This window comes from Malurus melanocephalus, unplaced genomic scaffold (genome assembly GCF_030028575.1).
Source record: "Malurus melanocephalus ecotype Western Australia unplaced genomic scaffold, MMel_1.1 scaffold_73, whole genome shotgun sequence".
In the NCBI taxonomy this organism is placed as follows: Eukaryota; Metazoa; Chordata; class Aves; order Passeriformes; family Maluridae; genus Malurus; species Malurus melanocephalus.
The window spans coordinates 1,852,168-1,874,391 of record NW_026623305.1 but is presented as its reverse complement, the minus strand read 5'-3'; the positions used below and the strand labels follow the sequence as shown (position 1 = coordinate 1,874,391).

At 38.3% G+C, this 22,224-nt stretch overlaps 1 protein-coding gene across 1 annotated transcript in view; it reads left to right on the top strand.

Annotated features, from left to right (window-relative positions):
* Positions 1–20,426, top strand: part of DNER (delta/notch like EGF repeat containing) — a 108,542-nt gene extending 88,116 nt beyond the window's left edge. The window contains exons 8-13 of the mRNA XM_057366910.1: positions 1,094–1,318; positions 7,284–7,406; positions 9,497–9,610; positions 10,641–10,772; positions 15,278–15,524; positions 19,339–20,426. Coding sequence (XP_057222893.1) covers positions 1,094–1,318; positions 7,284–7,406; positions 9,497–9,610; positions 10,641–10,772; positions 15,278–15,524; positions 19,339–19,450 — 953 coding nt within the window. The 3' untranslated portion in view covers positions 19,451–20,426. The remainder of the gene's footprint in view (positions 1–1,093; positions 1,319–7,283; positions 7,407–9,496; positions 9,611–10,640; positions 10,773–15,277; positions 15,525–19,338) is intronic.
* Positions 20,427–22,224: the final 1,798 nt, after the last annotated feature.

The following is a 22,224-nucleotide window of genomic DNA, read 5'->3' as shown; positions in this document are numbered from 1 at the left end:
ATAGCTCTGATGTAAAACTTAGGGAAATATAAGGGAAAAAGAGACATTTAAAGTTAYTTGTCCAGGACCTAGTATTTTGAAGATGCCCCAAGTCCTGTGGTCAACTGTGACCAAAAAAATGCTACATTGTCTGGAACTCCCAGAGCAGTTGTGGCCTTCCCATCTTTCCTTRGTTCCAATAATATAACTTTTGTTAATTCTGTGAGTAGATCCCTSTAGAATGCTCTGTGTGGGTTACTCWTCTTTGTTTAATATTCTATTTTAATGTTAAGAGATTAATGTTAAGGGAACTGTAAACCTGAAAAATAATGGTCTGTACAAATAGACCAAATACTCACTTAAAAAAAAAATTATAATTGAATGAAAATGATAGTTTGCTCTTTTATTTGGAAGGCTGCTAGAATTTGAATATGCTTTTCTGACTTGCTTTTGGATACGATAGCCATGCGTTGTGTTACTACATATATGAATTATGTATATGTATAGATACAAGCTGTACTTAGATCCTGCAATTTGTTAAAATGTAATTCATCTCTACATCCGATTAGAAAAAGCTCCCTTGCAAGAATATCTTTTACCTTATGTCTATTTTTGGCATGGTGGTGCTTCAATAAACCATTGTGTCTGCTGCTAATGAGAAGACTCTTCTTGTAAAAGACATTGTTTAAATTATTGAAACTCAATAAACCCATGTTCTGTTTAAGAGGTTACACATTAACAGTTAGGAAAAATAGGTCAGTTTTGGCTTTTTTTTCTTTTTTTCTAGGCTAGCCAGCTCCTGATCTTTAGAAAATCTCTGCTTTTCTAGCCAGATTCACTCAGAAAGCAGATAAGCACTGTCAGTTTCAAATATTTCTGCAATTCCCTGCCTTAATCATATGTAGTATGATTTTACCTGACGCATATTTTTTCATAGAATATTAATGGACAAATTAGAGTTCAATATATAAGAAGTCTGTATTTTGATAATACRTATAACATTAAAAAAGAAAGTAATATAGATCTCTCAATGGCTTACTTTTAATGTGCTTTAATTATTAAAATCGTTTGCATATCAGAATGCTTACTTATCAAACCCATTTATTTCTTTTAGGGTTTTTAGGAACCACTTGTGAGGAGAAAATCGACCCTTGCGCATCATCTCCCTGCCAGAACAATGGGACCTGTTATGCAGACAGACTGGCCTTCTCCTGCAGCTGYAGTCCTGGATTTACAGGACCTACATGTGCTCAGCTGATTGACTTCTGTGCCCTGAACCCGTGTGCACAYGGCATTTGTCGCAGCGTTGGAACCAGCTACAGATGCCTCTGCATCCCTGGTTTGTACCAGCAGTTACATKCTTTGCAAATCTTCTAATATTTTTATATATAGGTTCCATATATAGCTTAAAATTACTTCCTTTTTTTTTCTTTTTGGTCTATAAAACACATTGAGCAGATGTTCTTTCTGCTTAGAGTAATGATAGGAATCTACACATTGCACTTGGAAAACCAAAAATTGCAGAGTGAGCACTGAAATACCCACTGAGATCCATATGGTTTGACTGAACTCTACAGCTGTATTACAAAATGCAGTCTGCAGGATAAATCTTTCTAAGGCAAGGCATCAGCACTGTTGGAGTTACAATATTTGGTAGAGAGAGTGCAAAATGTGACACTGATCATTAGGGAAGGAGAAAAACAAACCAAGTGGCTGAATAAAAGTAGGGAAYGAAGAATATTGGTTACTCCAAAGGTTACTTTAAATGAATTTTGCAAAGCCCTGCTTACATAAATTGTGTCTCTGGAGAAGATCTGGTGCTGCTGCTGAGGTGAGCTGGGTGAAGACACTCAGCTGGGAATTGTTTGACAGCACAGCCACAGCCTGACAGTCATGGGGTCTGGGCAGWAATTGGCTCAGCTCCAGATGTTCTTCATCATTGTATCCATATCACAGAATATTGGGGTGCTCATAGCTCCCTCTGTACATTTAGCAATGATAATTAATAGGGGAAGTAGCAGTTAGAATATCTGATAACCAGTGTTGCACATCCACCACTGCTCACTCACCACAGAGTGTGCACCAACCTTTGTTTTCACTTGAATAATTTTGGCACCTTTTCTTTTTTAAAGTTTGTCCCTATAAAGCTATAAACTTGAAAACTGAGGAAATTAGGAACAAAACAAATTTCCAGTGCACAAGGAATAAACCAAGGAATTTTATTGGATACTTAGGAGCTGTGACATGTTATACACTCCTTTCGGAGGAATACCTCTACTGCTTTTCCTTGTTTTGTGAGAAACCAGTCCCAATTCTTCATCTCTTCCATCTCAAATAGCAGGATGTGCAGCTATCCTACCAWTCTATTTGTGGATATTTGTGAATATGGGGATTTTGTAATAGAATCTACTAAGTCAGCATTTTAGGTGGTGCCAGCATTTATCTGCTGTTTAGAGACATCTAAGGAAGGAACCATTAGAAGTTTTTTGGAAGGTACTTACGAATTACCAGAAGCTAATGGAAATTCGTTGTTGTAGTTAACAGATTTACAGTWAAATTACATACCCTTTCATAAARCAGAATTATAGGAAAGTGAAATGCMGATAATACCATAGTAGTGTTACYTTATAATACTTTTTTTGACAGCACTTCTAAATTTATACATACTAGAAGATAAGAATCTYGTGTCAAAGCTTTAACCATTGAAACATATTAATGACTTTAACCACAACAATTTTCTAACAAAGTGCCTAAGACTTTTGCTTAAATGTATGTCCTGAATGCCATCCTTCCTTTATGYGCTTTTTATAGCATCAGTTGGATTTTCTTCTGTGTTAACTCTGCCTCAAAAATTAAACAGGAGTGGAGTTTTATATAGTTCCAATTAGCCCAAGGTCTGTGCGAGTCTCCTTGTTTAGTAGGCAGTTTGGCTTCCGTGGTTTTTTGGCCAGTGTACAGATTTGAAGAATGATAAATGATAGTAGTTATACTTGCATAGCTGCACAATTTGCAGAACATGAACAACCAGACATTACTGATTTTTTGTGTGTGTGTTGGCTTTCGTTGTGGGCATCATTATAATCTCCATCATCTAATAGCTTGTACAGAAAGCTAATTTGTACAAGACAACTTGGAAAGCAGTCTAATACTTTTGAATGTTCCYGTTTCCAGAATGGAAGGAAAAGTGTGTAAGTTATTTCCAAGTGGAACATACTTCAAATGTCTACTGAGCAGCTCTGTGGAATTCCCAAGCCTATGCAACCATACCTACTTTGTACTGTGTGTGATTTTTCAATTGCACATGAAACCTTACCTTAAGTCTTTATTATATGCTTACACAGCCCAGTTATTAATATTTATCACCTGGYCCTTTAAAAATAACAAATACTTAATGTTTGGACATTAGATTCAGAGTTTGTGTTATGTTTTCCTGCTTACTCCATATTAAAGAACTCATATTAATTTTATTATTAATTCTAATTAAAGTTTTTGTGCTCATTTGCTGGATTTCTGATCTAGAACCGGTTGCTGAAACTAGTGGAGCCCATTGTGTCTGTTTGTACAATGTTTATTTAGTCCCTGTATTGCAAAGCATTCCTCCTCTTAAACCTTTTCTCTTAAAGCTTTTTACTCTTTACATTCAATKATTTTAAGACAGTTACTGTTATAAATTTCAAATGCAAATATTTAATATAGTATTTTTAAGTTTGTCTGATCCAAAGTGGAAAAATATAGCTAGAAATTGCATAGCTTAATATTGCAGCAAAGTTTTGAATTTTTAAAGTCATAGATTTTGAAACTGCAAAGTGCATGTACAGACATTAACACCTGCCCTCTATATCAATATATATGATGGCATATATAGAACATTCGGGGGGGGGGAGGGGGGAAGAAAAGAGGAGTTTTAGAAAAAGTGCTGCAGGGTATAAAAAGGGGTTGCAGCTTTAGAAGTACAATGGAGTACGTTCCCTTGATTTTACTGCTCATGCARCTTAATAGAAGGTTCTAGGAGAATAGGTTTATTTTAGTGCCTTTGCAGAGGCCAATGCAACATTTTTCTGTAGCAGTTGCWGTTTTTCTTTTCTCTGTCTTTCCCCTTCCCACATTTTGTAACTGGGACAGGATGTGTGAGCTCTGGAAGAAGTGACTTTAGGTTAATTCGAGTTCCTGACTGTCTCTGAGCCTGTTATTGCTTCTGTTTCCTCATCTTGTTTCCACTTCCACATTAAGACAACCTTCCATGCAATCTGGCCGTGCCTGGTAAGCATGGCTTCCTACCTTCCTGCCATCTGGAGCAGCCTTCTCTCTTTCTTTTATTTAATTGCTGTGTAAGCTCWGCCTTTAACTGAGCACTTTTATTTCCTGCTATAAAACATGTGTTAGTGAGCAGTGTGTGGACTGATGCTGCTCCCTGCCAAGCAGAGCTCTTTTGCATTGTGCCCCATTAGGCCTTCCCATAAAGATGGGATTTTTTGTTCTGCTGTCTTGATTGGGTGAAGTGTTAAGTATGGATAAGCCCAGAGAATCACTCTTGAGGAGTTAGTGTCTTTATTGATTTCTAAAGGGAGAGTAAGCTTCTGCCTCTTTCTTTTGTTAACCTGATAGTGCAAATATTCTAGAGAGGTTACTCTGCTGCATCTTTTGCTCTCGAAGGCTTTGACTAAGCCCATGTCTCCTCCTCATCAGCCCGTGTGACACAGATTGTGGGCTCCATTTCCCATTTTCTCCTGTTTTTATCAGCCATGTGCAAAGGCAGTGCAGTTCAGCATGCAGCTCTCTGAATGCCATGCCTGAAAGCATCAGGAAAATAACCCGCTCTCTTCGAGGCAGCCTCCCTGTTGCTTAAGAAAGAGGAAGAAGAATTTGGGGATCAAGMGGAGAAGGGCAACAGATCTTTTTCTGCCTTTGTAATGGCCAGTAGCAGAGGGACAGTCACGGAGAGGGAAAATAGGTAACGTAAGGACATCTGTATTTTAGGCTTTTTTAGGTTCCCTGTCCATCCCTCAGCCTCTGAAGAGAGCACATCAGAACGGGACTTTCATTTTCAGGTTATGCTTGAGTTCATGAAGATGCTCTTACTGAAAGCTTTTYCAATTTCAAGTGACCCAGAAAAAAAAAGTTGCCCTTTTTGAAGCTGCAGTGCCTACTGTGTTTTTTTTTAGTCCTGCTCAGGACAAAATAGTTGGAGAAATGTTGTTAATGTAGTATTTTTTATTTCTTTCTGAATATATCCACAGAAATGTGACACACCACAAAAGATGCAAAGAGCTGAATTTGGCATTGTCTATGAACATAAAAACAGCAGTCGTAAAACTGCTAGAAAGAGAGGAAGCAACAACACTAGAATCCATTATTCTGAAGTTATTTATGAAAAATTCTCCCTTTTCAAACTAAATTCTTCAACAAAAAAAGTAGAAATTACTTATGTAGTTTTTTWAAGATATATGATATGTCTGAATTCMGTGTAAATATGATGTTTTATATATCAGTATCATTTAAAATCAGTAACACAATGAGAAAAGCTCATTAAGAATGGCAAAGTGCCTCTTATGTCCCTGAGGAGAAGCTTGCCTTTCCCTCGTGTGGTCCCATAGCAGAACATTCCCCATCCCAGCAGTTCCAGAAGGGAGTGAGGACCTTGAGGGTGAAATGGTGTGTGGGTGAGATCTGCCCTCTCGTGGAGAGAGGAAACATCTTTCCCTGGCTGTGWGCAGTGTCTGGCAGCGTGGGCTGGCTGCAGCCTGAGGAGGTGATACCATAGCTCATATTGATTTTGGAAACCAGACAACTATTTAGTCACAAATTGCCTTCATTCTCTTGGAAAGGTGAGAAGTGGAAAGCATTTTTTTCTGAGAATGTCTAATTACATCGGCATTATACACTGGGAATTCCCATCTGTTCTTCTTTCCGATTTTCCCATCTGATTTTGGTGGTTTGTGTGTTGGCTACAGATCTCACTACATAAGGATATTTCCTAGAATCATAAGCTAGATAAACCTCCTCGTAGGCCAGTAAGAAACCCCASAACATTTAGCACAATTTATTCTGTGTTGCCTGGCTGACAGCTTTGGAGAAAGTGGTTCTGAARTGTTTCTTAATAAGTTACTAGTACAACTATTTCCTAAGAAAGGACAATTTTTTGACAATCATAATGGATGGTGTTGTCTGTACATCTTGAGTAGTACTAATTGTTGTGTATTCATAAAATTTTGTTTYGAATTATCCATAATAAGGGTGAATTGAGGGTGAATGCAAATGGTGTCTGGAGGCAGCATTTGYCCTATTTTCTATGAATCTATGAGACTTTTGGGGAAAATTTAGACCAGGATACTGAATACARATTGACCCTTACTAAGCTGAGAATCTGCCCCTCCCTTTGGTTCTTTGTTCACGAGAGATACCCTCATTTCATGTCTGAGTTTTGTGACTAACTAAAGATTACTTTAAGCAGTAAAATCACACTGCAGAATCTACACTTTGCATCTTAGGCCTTTTTCCTGGCAGCTCTACCCATGCCCATTGCATATTTATTCACTGAACGTTCACTCATCTAATGGTTCTTTTAAGTAATGGGTAAAGAAAGCTTTTATAAGCACATGAGCACTGTTCCAGTGCATGGTACTGTATCATAGACTACATTGAATCTGTAATTTCAACTGCTGTTAAGAATAATGATCATATGGCACCSTAAGTAATGAAAAAAGTGCTGTTTTCAAGTGGATTAACTCTATTTTCTTATCTCATAATGCAAATGGCTTGGTGAAAAGGCCGTGTAGCTTTTCTCTCTTCTGCTTTCCATGTCAGCCTAATCAGGCTGTGATACCAGCCCATGGCTTGGGAATGCTGGAAAGATGGAAGCACCTTAATTCTTCTACAGTGCTTTGACATTGTATGGCATTAAAGCTAAAACATGTTATCATTCTAACTACTGCTGCACAATCATCACCTCTTTGATGCAAGGATCCAAAGGAGCTGGGAGATAKTCGATATTCCTGTGTTTCTTTTAACAATCAGAGCATGGGTATTCACATTGCTGCTTCTGGCCTCTGCCACCAGCCTCCATCCTTACACCTCACTGGGGTTTATCACAGGGCTGGGGCCTCTCTCAGAACATTGTGCTTCCAATATTTTTTTGGTAATTTTCACCTGGGGAGCTGATGCCTTTAAAATCATCTTAACATGTATCTGTCTGCGCAGTATATTTGAATTAGCAAACATCTGCCCACAGCTTGTAGTTGCCTAATTGTTAATTTTTACTGGGAAGTGTTTCATAGCTATTTTTATTTCCTCTTCATGTGATTTAGGTTACCATGGCCTTTACTGTGAGGAGGAATATAATGAATGCCTCTCTGCACCGTGCCAGAACGGAGCCACCTGCAGAGACCTCGTCAACAGCTACGAGTGTGTGTGCCTTGCTGAATAYGAAGGTAGGCTGAGCTTTGGAATTGTTCTCTGTATTTTTTTCTGGTTGGTTCTGTTACAGAGAGATGCCATATCCTSTACAGGGCAGAAATATATCCCTCATATAAAATTAATGGAGACAAGCTTCAGTATTGATCTTGCTCCCATAATMTTTATTCAAATGAATAGTTCAGATTTATCTCACCTGTGAGGAATGCATGTCCTTGTCTGAGCACAAATGGGTTTTCTCTGTTTTTCTCAGGTGTAGGTTTTTCTTGCTGTTTTTAAGATACATTAGAAAGTGATGAGTTTTTAAAAGAAAACATGACTGCTAAATAGACTTTTCATCAGTTATTGTTAGGAGCCTTTACATGGAAAGCTTTCAAATTATTTTTTACTAATTTTCTCCAGTGAAGTGAGCTAAAAACATAATAATAAAAGGTTGGCATTTGAAATAGATTACCACAAAGAAGTAGAAATAATTTTTTATATTGATTGTTCATTTAGAAACTGTAAAGCTGAGGGTAGTGGGTCTGTGACTGCTTTTCTGTGTTAACTGCAACTATTCTTAGATCTATGTTCAAATATAATCCATCTTTGGCATTTCTTAAGTAATTTATAAAATAGATGAGAAGAGTGTTTGGCTGTACAAAATCTTTTCTCTCACAGTAGATTTTAGCTCTAAACAGATTAACATATRTCAGTGGTCTGTGACAAGTTCTTCTGGGGAGGGCTAAAATGATACTTTTTTAGTGTATGGTGTTCAGTTGTGCTGTGAGGACATTTTGAATTTAATTTTATATGCTATTAGGAATAAAAATAAAGAAATAAATATTTTACATGCAGTGACTATGTTTTAAGGAACATTGCTCCAGCATTTTCTCATTAAGCATATCAATCCTTATCTGTGCTGATAAGTAACACTCACTTAACAGCTGCTTGGGGCTAAATATGTATTCCACGCTGGTGATTGCACTGCTCTCTGACAGTAGATACAGAATTCATCATTTTAGAGGCCTGGAGAGGAAATGACCCTCAGCTTTTCATGACAGTTTAAGCAGCACTCAACCATGATGTTCACCCTGATGTTCATCTTCGACCTGTCCATGAAGCTGGCAGCACTGAGGGCACAGCACGATGTGCTTTAGATGAAAGCAGAGCCCCTGGTGCTGGGAGCAGTTTTTGCTGGTCACTGAGCTCCCATCATTGCAGCATTTGAAGGGTTCAGTGACACTAATGAACAGACCTGAGGTACCCAGCTCAAGATATGCTGCCTCTGCTGGTCCTCACCTTMAGGATGCTCAGAGTGCTCTGCTTTTTTGTTGCTAACACTGCAAATATCAGCAAAATGATTGTGGCAGGTCTGTAGTGTGTGTGTGTGTAAATGTGTGTGTGTATATGCATACAAAAATATATATAAAAATAAGTTTTATCTGAACAGTAGAYCCCAAGAGAATGATGCACGTAGCAGGGGCATTAGAGTCTCTCTCCCCATCCCTAGGTGGGAATATGCTGTTATGTGTTCTGTATGCCAGTTAAAGGCTTTCACTGTCTCTCCAAGGCAAACCTTGGATTCACAACCAAGGATTCACAAAGCCTATACTGGGCATGAAAGAGTGAAGGTAGTGGCATGAGGTAGAGCYATCCAAATATTTATTTTAACAATACATTTGAATAAATCTGTTCTATTACCTTAGTAATACTCTTTCCAGCAAAAGTTAATGAGAGGCATYAGAGGCATGCTTATGTATATTATTAAATAAGCTATTACATTAAAATCTTAGTCAAGATGATAATTGTTTACATTTTATAAAGAATTTTAGATAACTGATCAGTTTATGCTTCATTGTATGGTTTTGCATAGACATCCAGTAGTTCTGCACAGAAATTGGCCTATCTCTCCTAGACCACAGCCTGTGGGAAGAGCAGAGAAGAGGCACGTGTATAAAAGGTTTAGCCAGCATAAAATACRCAGCTTTAGTGTTATGATACCATCAACCTAAAAGGACAGGTTTGGAGTCTGCACACTCATCTGGGTGAAATCACATTACTGCATGTACTGATTTCATGCCAATACTAGTCATGTCAATGGCAATTCCTGATTTTTTCTTTTCAGGAAGGCACTGTGAATTATACAAAGATCCTTGTGTTAACATCAACTGCCAGAACGGTGGCACTTGTGACAGTGAAGGTCTAAATGCTACCTGTATTTGTGCACCTGGATATGCAGGCAAGTGCTTTGTGTTACACAGAAGGTCTGGTTSTCATTGTTCACTGTGTCCAGAGGAAGACAAATACCAAGTGAGACTGTGTCTTCAAGAAATAAATCAATTTGGACTTTGCTGAATTGTGATCAGTCTATTGAGAATTACATTACTTACATCTGCTTTGAACTTAGTGGCAAAAAAGCCCGTTACCAAAGAGACTTGACAAAGCTAACAGCTRTTCAGCATTGCTTATGACTTTACTACTTGAGACTAGATTGCATTTTAAAAATAGCATTTTGAACATTTCCAGGTAAGCCAATATACTAATTGGACACTGTAGAAACTTGAAAATGTTTTAACAGTGACCTTAGTTACTGTGTGCTCAAGGAACAGCTTATTCCATTATCTTAATATGCAATTGCTGAAAGCCTAAAATACTTGTTATGAATCAATTTACACTTTCAGAGTACTGGTAAGAAACCCATTTAATCCTTTGGCCTTGTACTTAGATGATGTGATTGGTGTAATCCAAATATCTGATGTCAAGGYAATTTACAACCTGATGTTCTGTTAGTCATGAAAGGTAATATCCAATGTGAGAGTAATAGGTAAACCCATTCATAGCTATTTTATAGATCAAATTGTTCTTTGTGTCTSTGCTAATTAAAAGGCATTCTTTGGAAAAGAATTACCTTTCCATTGTAAAGTGTCAGTTTCCTAGGCACTGATTTACTTTATTGTATACCATATCAGCATATCCATGATCAGCTGCTAGACCACATTTTCTTGGGATGGAAATWATATTTAGAAAAATGAGACAGAGTCTGGGTGAGGTTAGTCAAAGCCCTTGGTCCTCAGGCTTTGTTTTCGCCTGCTTGAATGAGGATAATACTTTCTTCTTGGAATCCTTTTGATGTTCTGAGAATAAAGATGTATWGCACTATAAGGTGTTTTGCAGCAAGAGAGAAATTAAAAGACTGAGGATATACTTGATATATCAGGTACTTGCCATATAGAACTTTATTTTTTGTTAATTTTTTTTCCCTATCTAAGGTGAAGAATGTGAAATTGATGTAAATGACTGTGACAGCAATCCATGTCACCATGCTGGAACTTGCATAGATCAGCCTGGTGGTTACACCTGCCATTGTCCTCATGGATGGGTTGGTGCAAACTGTGAAATACGTAAGTTTTGTACTTCTCTAAACATTTCAAAAAATGATACGTTATATTAAAGAAATTTCTATTTATCTCTAAATGCCTATCTGCACAAATACTCTGAATCATATGTAAATTACCAAAATCATGTTAAATTCATTTTATTTTTGGCCACAGCATTTCAAAAGTGGTTATAAGATTTAAAAACTTCTGGTTTTGGATACTGTGCTTCAAGATGTGTCAGCCTAGATTGTCAGGGATGCTGTCTCAGAACTGGGCACTGATCAGTTTGCCTTTTAACTGTGCTCATGCATCAGAACCTCCCTGCACACTTTGGGTCCAATGCATTCCATGGCACCGTAAGCATGGTCCAAACAGGMTTGAATTGACTCTGAGCAGCTGCAGCTCTGGTGGTGCTTCAGCCAAACAACTTGGACCWTGCTTACCTAAGGAAACCAGTTCTATGTAGTTGTGCTGTGATTTCTGTGTTCACGCATTTACCGACTTCTTCAGGAATAACTTTTCCAGCCACAGGCCAATTTCCACCAGTTTTGTTAGAAAGAAGGGCTCCAAAACMAAGTATTTCCAAAGCATGCAGTAAGATTTAAGAGATGTTCCACTGGTGGGAAGGAACAGCTTCAGTGTGATCTTGCTTCTTAATTTGGAGAGATGCTTCACTGTAAGGGCCTCCTTAGGGCACAGTGGACAGTCCAGGAGAGGCAGAAAGTGTGAAGCCCAACTGTGGAAGAGTTAAAACAGAAATTAGGCTTCATTAGTTCTGCTGTTCACAGACCTGCTTTGTATTTCCCTGATGTCTTGTTCTTGAGCTAGAGATGYTGTCTTTGCTAGGGGATTCAACTCTGTATTTTACTGCTTGAATGCTCAGGTGCTGTGATCATAGATCCCTTTGAGTCATTATACAGATACACAGGTTTGTTACCATAGTTAATGTTGCAGAGATAGGTGAGAGATTAATAAAGAAAACACAGAGGCTGGAATAAAAAATGTTTTCTGTATCTCATTTACACTAGGAGCATGTGAACCTTCTATTTTTTACTCTCTTTCACTTAAACTTTACTTAAACATATCAGCTGCGTTCTTTAAATTGATTCTGCTCTTGATGTTCTTTATGTTAGTCCTTACTTTAGCCCAGTACATTCAGTTTCAGTGCTTTCTGGTGCAAGCAAAAACTGAAGAAGACCATTGCCAGCTATCCCAGAGATGGTGACAGCCCTGTCTCTTGTTGTTTCTGTGAATGGCACACACACTTCCCTGAGTGGTGCAGAGCCAGCAGGCGTTGGGAGCACAGCACAGTGTGCTGTGTGCCATATTGCTGTGCTCAAACATGCTCAGATGAGCTTTTCCWGACAAGGCTGCTGTTGGTGACACCTGCAACATGCATGTCCATGTTGATCAGCAAGGCACTGTAGCTCTGCCTGCCTTCACTATCCAGTAGTTGGCTGACTGACAGATGGGTTTAGCTSTTGGAGAAAGCAATAATCAGCCTGGAAACACACTTTCTGGAGTCCCTCRATTAAGTAACAATCACATTTCTGTTATGGTGTGGAATACCAAAGGGATACAAAGGCTTGCATGCTTTCTGGGGCTGCAGATGTGCCACTGGAATTCAGTGGTGCGTGTTCTGGAGTCACTCAGAGTTTGGCTGTTGGCACCACAGATACACAGGAAAGTGTATATAAACATATAGAAAAAGGAGAGGAGCAGAAGAGAGGGTGGAAGGAGCCTCTTCTACTGTCCAGCTACTCAGTTATTTCTTCTTTCCCCTGTTAGGTGGGGTGCAAATTCTTCTATGTTGTGACTACTGTGACAGAAAGCAGGGAATTGTCTGAATTTTAACTAACAGTAACACTGCAAGGCTGATTCTCAGCCAGAAATATTTGACCTTGCCTTTTTCATGGCAATTGTTTTCARCTGAAGAGGTTGAAATTACTGTATCTTTTATCAAACACGTATCAGTAGCTAATAGAGCGCATGCATGTGATAATAACAGTAATGGAGGAGATAAAAAAATGCAATGTAAAAAATTCTGGTTGGGTTGGTCTTGAATGAAAACAGGAAAAGAAATCGTCTTAAAGCCACAAAAAGATATATTCTGAAGAACAAATAAGAAGTTTGGGAGTCATTTGACTCAATAGAYCACATCTTTTGTGATTTTCTCTAACTGGCCATGAAGGAGGCTATTGGTACTTAGTCTTYTTTGTAGAACCACCCTATTTATAGTTCCCCCTGTTTTCACCACCTGGTTTAGCTGCTTGAAGTGACTGCCTTAACAGGATTTCAGGGTTATCTTCTTGTCACACTGTTTTTTTTTAATTTCCAAGTGCTGCATATACAACAAGCTAGACAAGATGTATGTTGCCTGGATGAACTGTGRTATTTATTATATCATCTTATAGTCCTTACTAGTGTTAGCAATTCCAGTTAAATAGGATTAAATTGGTCTTAATTATAAAGAGGATAGTCTTCCTTTCAAAATGAAATGCATTTGCCTAAAAAGTTAATGGAGCATTCACTGTAAAAATGCTTACAAATGTCTCATATGAATTCTCTAATGCCTGCTGGTTATTTGTTAATACCATTACCTTTGCCACTTCTGCAATTACTAATGCAGTTACAGTGGTATGCCAAACCATGTGGTCACTTGAAAATGAACATTATGAAGAATTTCTAGTACACACTGTGATATGCATTGAAATCGAATTCTTAATTAATTTTATGTACATTAATATAACAACTGAAAATACTGTGGTTTTGAGCTGTCATATGCTATTTCTAATCTTTGGATTATAAATTTTAAATCTTTGTGTTTTGATACGGTGAGGAAAAAAGGAAGAATTTTTTCTCATCTTTGTCATCCAGAGATGGAAGACATGGAATCTAAATCAGAACTRTCTTGCCATATATCTGCACACATTAAATCTGAATTCGGCCTAGTCTGACAGCCTGACAGAAACCACTGTGTGTGACAAATGTGCTGCAGAACAGAAATAGAAGCCCATCCCAAACTGCACAGAGCACAGCTGTATTCCCTCCCTCATGTCCTGACTGGGCAAACTGCAGGAACAGCACTTTAGGAACATTAAATCACTGAATGGTTCAGGCTGATCAAAACTTTCCTGATTTCTGAAGAAGATAAGAGCAACAAACGGCCAGTTCTTAAACTCAGCTTACATTTGTGGACAAAGTCTGAGCACCCTGAGCTGAGAGGTGCTTCAGGACAACCTTCACTGTTGTGACAAAGAGCTACCATTTTTCCAAACTCTGCTCAGCTGAATCCCACATGATACAGCTTCAGGCTTTCTCAGCCCCTTCCTCTAAAATGGATTTTTTTTTCCTGTCCTTGTACATTCCCTATATTTCTACCATAGATGGAGATTTTATTCATAGATGCCACTAAACTGGTGATTTCAATTCAGGTGCTTGAATCAATTACGTGCCACCATCAGCATCCTTGAGAGGTTCCTTCTGAGAATTTCTTAACCTCCCAAAGCATATGCTTGGTAGCCCTGCTCCCAGACTGTTTGTGATTGAGCAAAGACAGTTTCTAAATCAGTGCAAAGCAGAAGTACATTTGAGAAAGGAACAGGCACCTACTAGAAATAACTTTTGCAGAGTGTCACATTTCTGTAGTCAGTATGATTCAAGTCTGTTCCTGTTTTGAAATAATTTATGAGACCATAGGCTTAAAGACTGCCAAAAAGGAACCCTGGAGGGAAGTACAGGTTAATTAGAAATATTCTGACCCATGCTAGGGAGAAACAGATCTGAGGACATATGCAAATGGTAGAAAATATGTTTGGCATAGATATAGTTTGGGGATGAAGAATATTTATACAGAAGATCTGGAACACATAAATACAAGGAGCATCTTCCAGATTGTCTTTACTTTAAGGCCTGCTTAGAGAATCTTGGGAAAATTATTCTTGGGAAAAGACTCTAGTTAGCTCACTACTGTAGGRCCTTATGAAGTGTCCTTTTGGTCCTTGAAATACTGGTTTCGAAGTCTCTGCAGTCTGATGGAGATAGCAATAGAAAAGTCTGTATTTCAAATTAAAAAACAAGTGTGTTTAATGCATATTAAATATCACATTTTAGTGGAASGCTTCACTATTAGGACAAACTGCACACAGGACTGGTGGGTTACTAGAAGCTTTTGCATAAAACCTTCCTGCCTTTAGAGAGCCTATGGTATAAAATAAGATAATGCAAGAATAACTCAGTGATTTTCTGTTACTTGGGTTGTACAGGAAATCAAACTAGATAGGTGTTCCCATATGACTTTAAAAATCAACAGAAAAAAAATGGGTGAAGGTGTGACATAGTGCTATTCAAACTTGTGGCAAGTTAGGCCTTTTGGTGGTATTGGTAACAGAGCCTGGGAAGGTTAAAATTACCTCTCTCCATAGCTTCAAAAGCCAGAAATATTGAAAATTAATACCATAAAGTAGTTCTATTCAGCAGGACGGATATAAATTATTCATTAATGATAAACTTTTCTTTCTTGCTGTCAGATCTGCAGTGGAAGTCTGGGCATATGGCAGAGAGTCTGACCAATATGCCCCGTCACTCCCTGTACATCATCATCGGGGCGCTGTGCGTGGCCTTTGTGCTGATGCTGATCATCCTGATCGTGGGCATCTGCCGCATCAGCCGCATCGAGTACCAGGGCTCCTCCCGGCCAGCCTACGAGGAGTTCTACAACTGCAGGAGCATTGACAGTGAATTCAGCAGTGCAATCGCTTCCATCCGACATGCCAGGTTGGTGCTGGGCAAGGGAATTGCCTGGGAATCTGTTCTGATGGGTAATCTGGGTTTGTGCATGGTGCCCCTAAGTGCTGCTGGCAGAGAGTGAGTGGGCTGCTCTGCTGGGAAAACACAACATCATCTGCACTGCTCACTGCTCTCATCTCTAGTGTGATAATACAGCAAAAGTCCTCCAAAACAGAGGGAGTTATTCTGATTTTATTTGGTGCAACTGGTGAAGTGGAACAGATGCAGAGTTCTTAGCCTGTCAGATCTTCTGTTTGGGATAAAGAGATTCTTTAACTGCCACACTCAAGTAATATGATCAGAGAGCAAAGACACATTGATTTTTGTGACTAGTTTACCACATTATTCAGTGAGAATCTCTTCACATCACTCTTTTTTGTGCTCATATTTGCCTTTCTAACTTGCTTTCCTAGAGACAGTAATTTTTTTACTTTAAAATTTATGGAGCACTTGCATGGCAGAGCATTTGGTGTCAGAATAATACAAAAGTAGAAGTGGAAGGGATTTGAGAACTCAAGTGTAAGCCATGGCACTGATTTAGCATTAAAYATACCTAACTCCCTGCCAACCATTGTGTTAAAAAACTTCCAACGGAGTTGAGTAGACTTAGAATGGGCTATCCCAAAATCTAACCTGGATTTTCTTTGCTATGAACTAGGCTGCTTTCTTATTGCTCTTCAGGCTGTCATGAAGGATAATTTATCACTGTTAATATCACTTGTATATCAAGTGCTGAGCCCTCTCCCCCTTCTATTTTATGATAAAAACAAACAAAGCAAAACAACTTTTTTCTTTCCTAGATTTAACTAACCCATTCTTTCAGTATCTACTCCCAGATCATGTCAGCTTTTTTATTGTCTTCCTGGGACACATTCCAGATTGTCTTTCTCTTTTCCTTTATTTATTTTTTTTTGAGAGGGTGTCCCTAAAGCTGGAAGTAGTCCTCTGTCTGAAGATTTATGTGCACCAAATAAACTGAGTGATCACCTCCTTCATCTTATTTCTGGCATTCCTATTCATACATCTGAAAAAGAAACTTGCTTAGTTTTGGGTTTTTTCTTTTTATTTTCCTTTTCATTTTTTTCCTTTCTAGTGACAAATTTTGGGCCTGTTAGACCTTTTCCTCATCCCAAGAGCCTTTGTGTCATTTTGCTTCCTAGCCAGCATGGTTTCTGCTGTGTTTGACATTTCTCTTAGCAGGGTATAACGTTCATTTTTGTTGTTTCTTTTTCCYATTTCTTCAATTTGTCAAGATCACTTCAAATTCCAACAGTGTGTTCATGTGTGTTACCATTAAAATGCTCTTAAAACAACTGAGGGATACAGGTTCCTGTGCATTGACGTGGAGAAATGTGTTCATATTGGTTGGTGATTGCTGGTAATTCATTTTCTGAATGCTCCAGCTCTGTTTCACTGAAAATGAAATAGGTTAGATTGTACTGCTGCTGAAGTCATCAAAATTATCTGAAATGGGTGAGGCATTTCCAGAGACTCAGTTAATCACATCACAGCTTGAGTAGCAGCTCTTCAAAGTGTTCTGGCTAGGTTTACAATAAAACATTTATTTATTGTCAAAGTGCATTAGTCAGTAAGTATTTTAAAAAGGAAGATGTGTAAAGTTGTTTTAACACAGGGATAAAATCAGTATTCTTTCAAGTTTCCTTGAAGTCCCCTTTGCCACTTAGCCATACATCTTTTCCATGGGATCTCAGTATCTCCTCACCATGAGCACACTGAGCACTCCTTTTGCCTTTAGTGGTGCACTGGGAGAGGACAGAGCTACTGTATGACACATGAAAACCTGAATCAGATGAGCATCAGCACACACTCATTTCTTACCATTTCCTCACACAGGTTTCAGTCACTGCCTCTTGTAAAAGTGTGATCATGTTCATAAATACTCCGGTCTCCACATCACCTGCCAATTGCTTAATACRCATCCTCTGCCAGGGTTAATTTTCTGGGAACTCGAGGATTATAGCTCATTTTTTCTAAGCAAGGCACAATAYCACTTGCCCACCTGACCTTTTCTCTGAATAATGCAGAGGAGATAAATCTCATTCTCCTCCTGTGAAAGCCAAAATAATCCATTCCTCCTCTCAATATGCTTTATTCTTTTTTAAACTTCTGCTCTCTCTCTTTTACTTCTCTTGTTTAAACTTTGTTTGTGGACTCCTTTAGCCAGTTGCTGGTTTTGAACAGAATAACCCCATTGTCAGTCATGCATGGATATGCCAGAGCAAAATGTAGAGCCTCTAGAACTTCCCCAGGGCTGCTGCTACACTGTTTACCAACCCAAGCCCATAAYTGTTCACAGTATGGCATTGAAGCCAACGTTAAAACGATAATCCATCATGTCCCTCCAGTCTTTTTCCACACTCAGTGCTTCCAAGGATCAAGATTTCCCCACACAGGGTATACTCTTTGTTAGATGAATAATCTTGTGTTTTGTTGCCCTGGAAAAAAAAAATCTTTATTGACTTGTTTGCATGTGCTTTTGTTGTGAGCAGGCAGTTAATTGATCCAGCATGCTCTGTAGCAGGGACCTGCATCTTTTCACCATCGATTAGCCCTGGAATCACTGCCTCTTGCCAATTGTATTGATAATTGCTTTGTGTGCTCCTTTCTATCATCAATTTGATAGCACAGCACTGTTGTGCAGCCCTACCCCATACACACCCACTGAAATACACACCCACTGAGCACAGTTCCTATTCAAAGCTTTAACATAAACCCCTGAGGTTGGTGAGAACTCTGTTTGCTGTTATGAGCAGGGAGTGACTTCTGAGCCACCTGATCAATCTGGTGGAGCAGCTCAGTGGCTCAACCAGACCATAAACAGCTTGCACATGTGCTGTGCTTCTTTCTCTGCCTTTTCTAATTAGGGGCACATGTCAACCCTGACCTACACAGGAAAATAAATGTTGTCCTGCTTCACTGTGTGCAACAAGCCATGTGCTCTGTACTGTCAGAAAGAGCAGGCAGACTTTGAGTTAAATCTCTGGAGAATGTTCATCATCATTTGTATCTCTGCAAAGCTCTGTTTCCTTTAAGCCCTTGAGTGTGATGGTGAAAAAGGGGGGATTCAGAACTCAGCACTGCCTCTGATTTAGTAAGATGCCGTAACTTAATCCCTTCATTCATTTCTTGAAATTTTATCTCATTTGTAGAAAATCAGGTTTATCCATCRTGAGGCTGATGAGCAAATGTGACCTGTCTGTATTTATTAAAATAAGCTATAGAAGAAGGCAGACATTCATGCATGGGATTGAATCTAGTGTGGTTTTATTGGCAGCTGAAATACTTTGGAAAAGGAAATTTTCGCTGTATATGTCATAATGCTTTCAGCCATTTCAGTTTTGTCAGCAATTCTAGATCACTGAAAACAGGCAAGAATAAAATTGGAAGTCATGAAGCTGCATAAAAATCTTGGAAGAAAATCAAGTTAATTTTGGTTTGGGCTAAATATTATCCTCAAAATCTGAATTTTCTGGATCTCACTTTCCAGTGTGCACAACTTAATATGGGCTTAATATAGTACATAAGTGTATAAAAATCCTTAGTGTGGATGACTACATAAATAATTCTGATTCTGTGTTTTCTATACTGTTTTCTCTGCATCAGGTCAATAAGAAAAAATTCTTGATAATTTTTGCCTCATTTTCCTGTGATTTCTGTTGTTATATAGAGTTTATCTAAGCTCTCTGACTTTGTTTCTGATTACAGACCATAACTCACTGTGTTGTTGCTATGAACAAATTCATATTTCTGTTCGTCACCAAAAGTTTTCTTGTATTTCCAGGTTTGGCAAGAAATCCCGACCTGCAATGTATGATGCAACCCCCATTGCTTATGAAGATTACAGCCCAGATGACAAACCTTTGGTTACACTGATTAAGACAAAAGATTTGTAATCTAGTGTATCTTTTTTGGATTATTTTTCAAAAGGATGGGCTACTAACCTAATTTAAATATTTTTAAGAAGAAAGCATAAGTAATTTAAACCATTAGATGCTTCAGAATTTTCTGTAGAATATTTAAGAACCAATTTTCTGCAGCTTTTAGTTTGAAAAAAATATTTTAAAACAGAATTTGTGAACTTCATGATTTACATTTTAATGTACCTTGAGCTCTATAAACTATAAGCTTATGATAGTGTGTGCTTTTTTCTTGGTAGACACTATTACTAAACCCAGATGAGTTTCTTGTGGTTGTTACAGAACAGAAAACAATAATTAATGAGGAGTTCTTTATGACATGTCAGTGCCAGCTTTCTCAGTAGAGGTAGGAAAAATGTGAAGCATAATATGATATATAATATATCCATTAATTAAAAAAGTCTAAAATGTTTGTGTTGTGAAAAAGAAACTAGTAAAAATTATTATTCCTAATCTGAATGAATTAGCTTTTGCCTTATTCCATGCATGGATAGATAACCTATTTCTCCATTATTTCCTGAAAGTTGCTAAAACATACTCTTGAGTTATTGTTTGACATTTTTGTAATAGTTATTCAGGCTAGGCCTTGTATAATAATTAAAGTGCCTCTTGAGGCAAAGTAAGGGCATGATCCTTTAAACATTGAAATCAATGAGAGAGCTTCCATTGACTTCACTGGGTATGGGATTGGATCCTACAATTGGACTGAATCTATATTTTTCTTTAAAGGTTAAAGTTTTTTATATTGTGAGTAAACTAAGCATATGGTTTGAGTTGTTTGTTTCCTAAAGGTTGTCGATGTACAGTATTGTTTCATGAAATATTGTGTATTTCTCATAGTGCTTCTTATTTAGGATCAGTATGGGGTTTTTGTGGCTGTATTTGATCGCTTATGGGCGTCTTAAATTCTTGCTTATTTCAGAAAATACTGAATAAACGTTAACCAGTGAAGATTGCAGCTGTTTCTTTGTTTTTCTTCATTTCAAASTGAAGTGTTATCTCTAAATTTGAGAGGACATGAGCATATGATGCACTATAAATAATGCCAAGAGATGATATTCCGCTGTTAATCTGAAAAGGGATTTGCATTTGTATTATCAAAGTAATCTCTCCAAAGTGAGACAGATGCAGCTCCAGGGTAAAGGCACAGTCCTGGATGGTGGATGTGCAGATTAGTAACACCATGCTGTGTTTGAATTTCAGAAATGCCAAATGCTCCCCAGAAATCCAGAGCACCTGTCCTGATGTCCTGTGTCCGCTGCCACGGGCTCTCAACGATGGTGGWCCAAGACAATAATTATTAAGAAGAGAACTAAGGAGCTCGGGTCCAAGTTTAAATTAGATTCATTCTTCAGGCATGGTTTTCTCTGACAAAGGTCATAAATTTGTATCTGGTGGCTGTCAGATGAGGTTTCTTCATTGGTACAATCTTTTGCTGTACCAATATATTGAAACTTGTGTTTACCATGACTTCTAGGAATGTTTTGAGAACTGAGCGGAAAAGGGACACTGTTGTAATTGATTTGTTAATCAGAGGAAGGGAAATACTCATTCTTCAGAACTTTTGGCCTTTTCAGTCATAAAATATTGGCTTGTAAATCTATATGAAGTAGAGAAATAAGCAACTCTGTTGTTGTAGGGAACATACATATTCATGATCCGTATTTTACAAGAGAGATGTTGGGATGAGCAGCAGCATTTCTGCATACAAATCACACCTTGGTAGCAATTCTAGACCAACCTATATTTCTCTCAATTGACTGACCTGAAAGATAAGTAATTTGTGAGGAGCTATTTTCCTGTCAGCTTGCAGCCTCTAGCTTCTGTAAATCATCCTGTGCATCTTGTGAATTGTATTCTGAAAATTACTTTGTCTCCTTCCAATTTATTTTATTGAACACTGATGGCATGTTATGCATGCACTTGTGAGATATTTGTGAGGCACTGCACTGCCTGCCAGATGGAGCTGCCCTAAGACCTGGAGGGAACAAACCCATCTTGTGTTTGTACCCCAGCTCTGAATCTGCAAGAACGAGTTGGTTACTGTCTGTATACACCAGCTCATGTCCTGAGGATGACCACAAATGTGGACAAAGGACACTGATTATTTCATTTCCTTCCTCCAACCATATAAGGTTTGTTCTGTATAGAGAGCAAATACAGATAGCAAATACTACTTGCTGTTAATATAGTCTGCTTTTTTTTTGTTGTTGTTTTTTCATGTTTTGTTTGGTTTTTTTGTTTTTTTTTCTGTAAATCATCCAGTCTCAAAAAGGGGTGATTGCATGTCTTCCCCTGGCGAAGAGCTAACAGCCTCCAGCTCTTCATCGACAAGCCAGGGACAATCTCTGGGCTTGTCATTAACCTCCAGTACTTGTGCACTCTCCGAGTTTGGTTATTTTTTCATCCTCTTCCATCTGGAAACAGGAAAGCATCCTTGAGTGTTTTTTTCCCAGAAGCATGGACATGTATTCTTGCATCTTTCTTGGGATGGTATGGAACTTGCCTTTACAAATCAGAGTTGTGATACATGTGCTGACAGGAAAAGATCATCATTTACATGGATTCTGGGTAGAGTCAGTCCAAAATGATGGACTACTACCCAAAATGAGTGACCCTACCCATGTGGCTGGACTAATTGCAGTATGGGGTAGAAACAAGGCCTGAGGGAATTGTTGAGCATAACAGCTAGAAAACACATGTTTACTAAAACCATACAAATTATCCCATTAAAGCCTGCAGATGTAAAC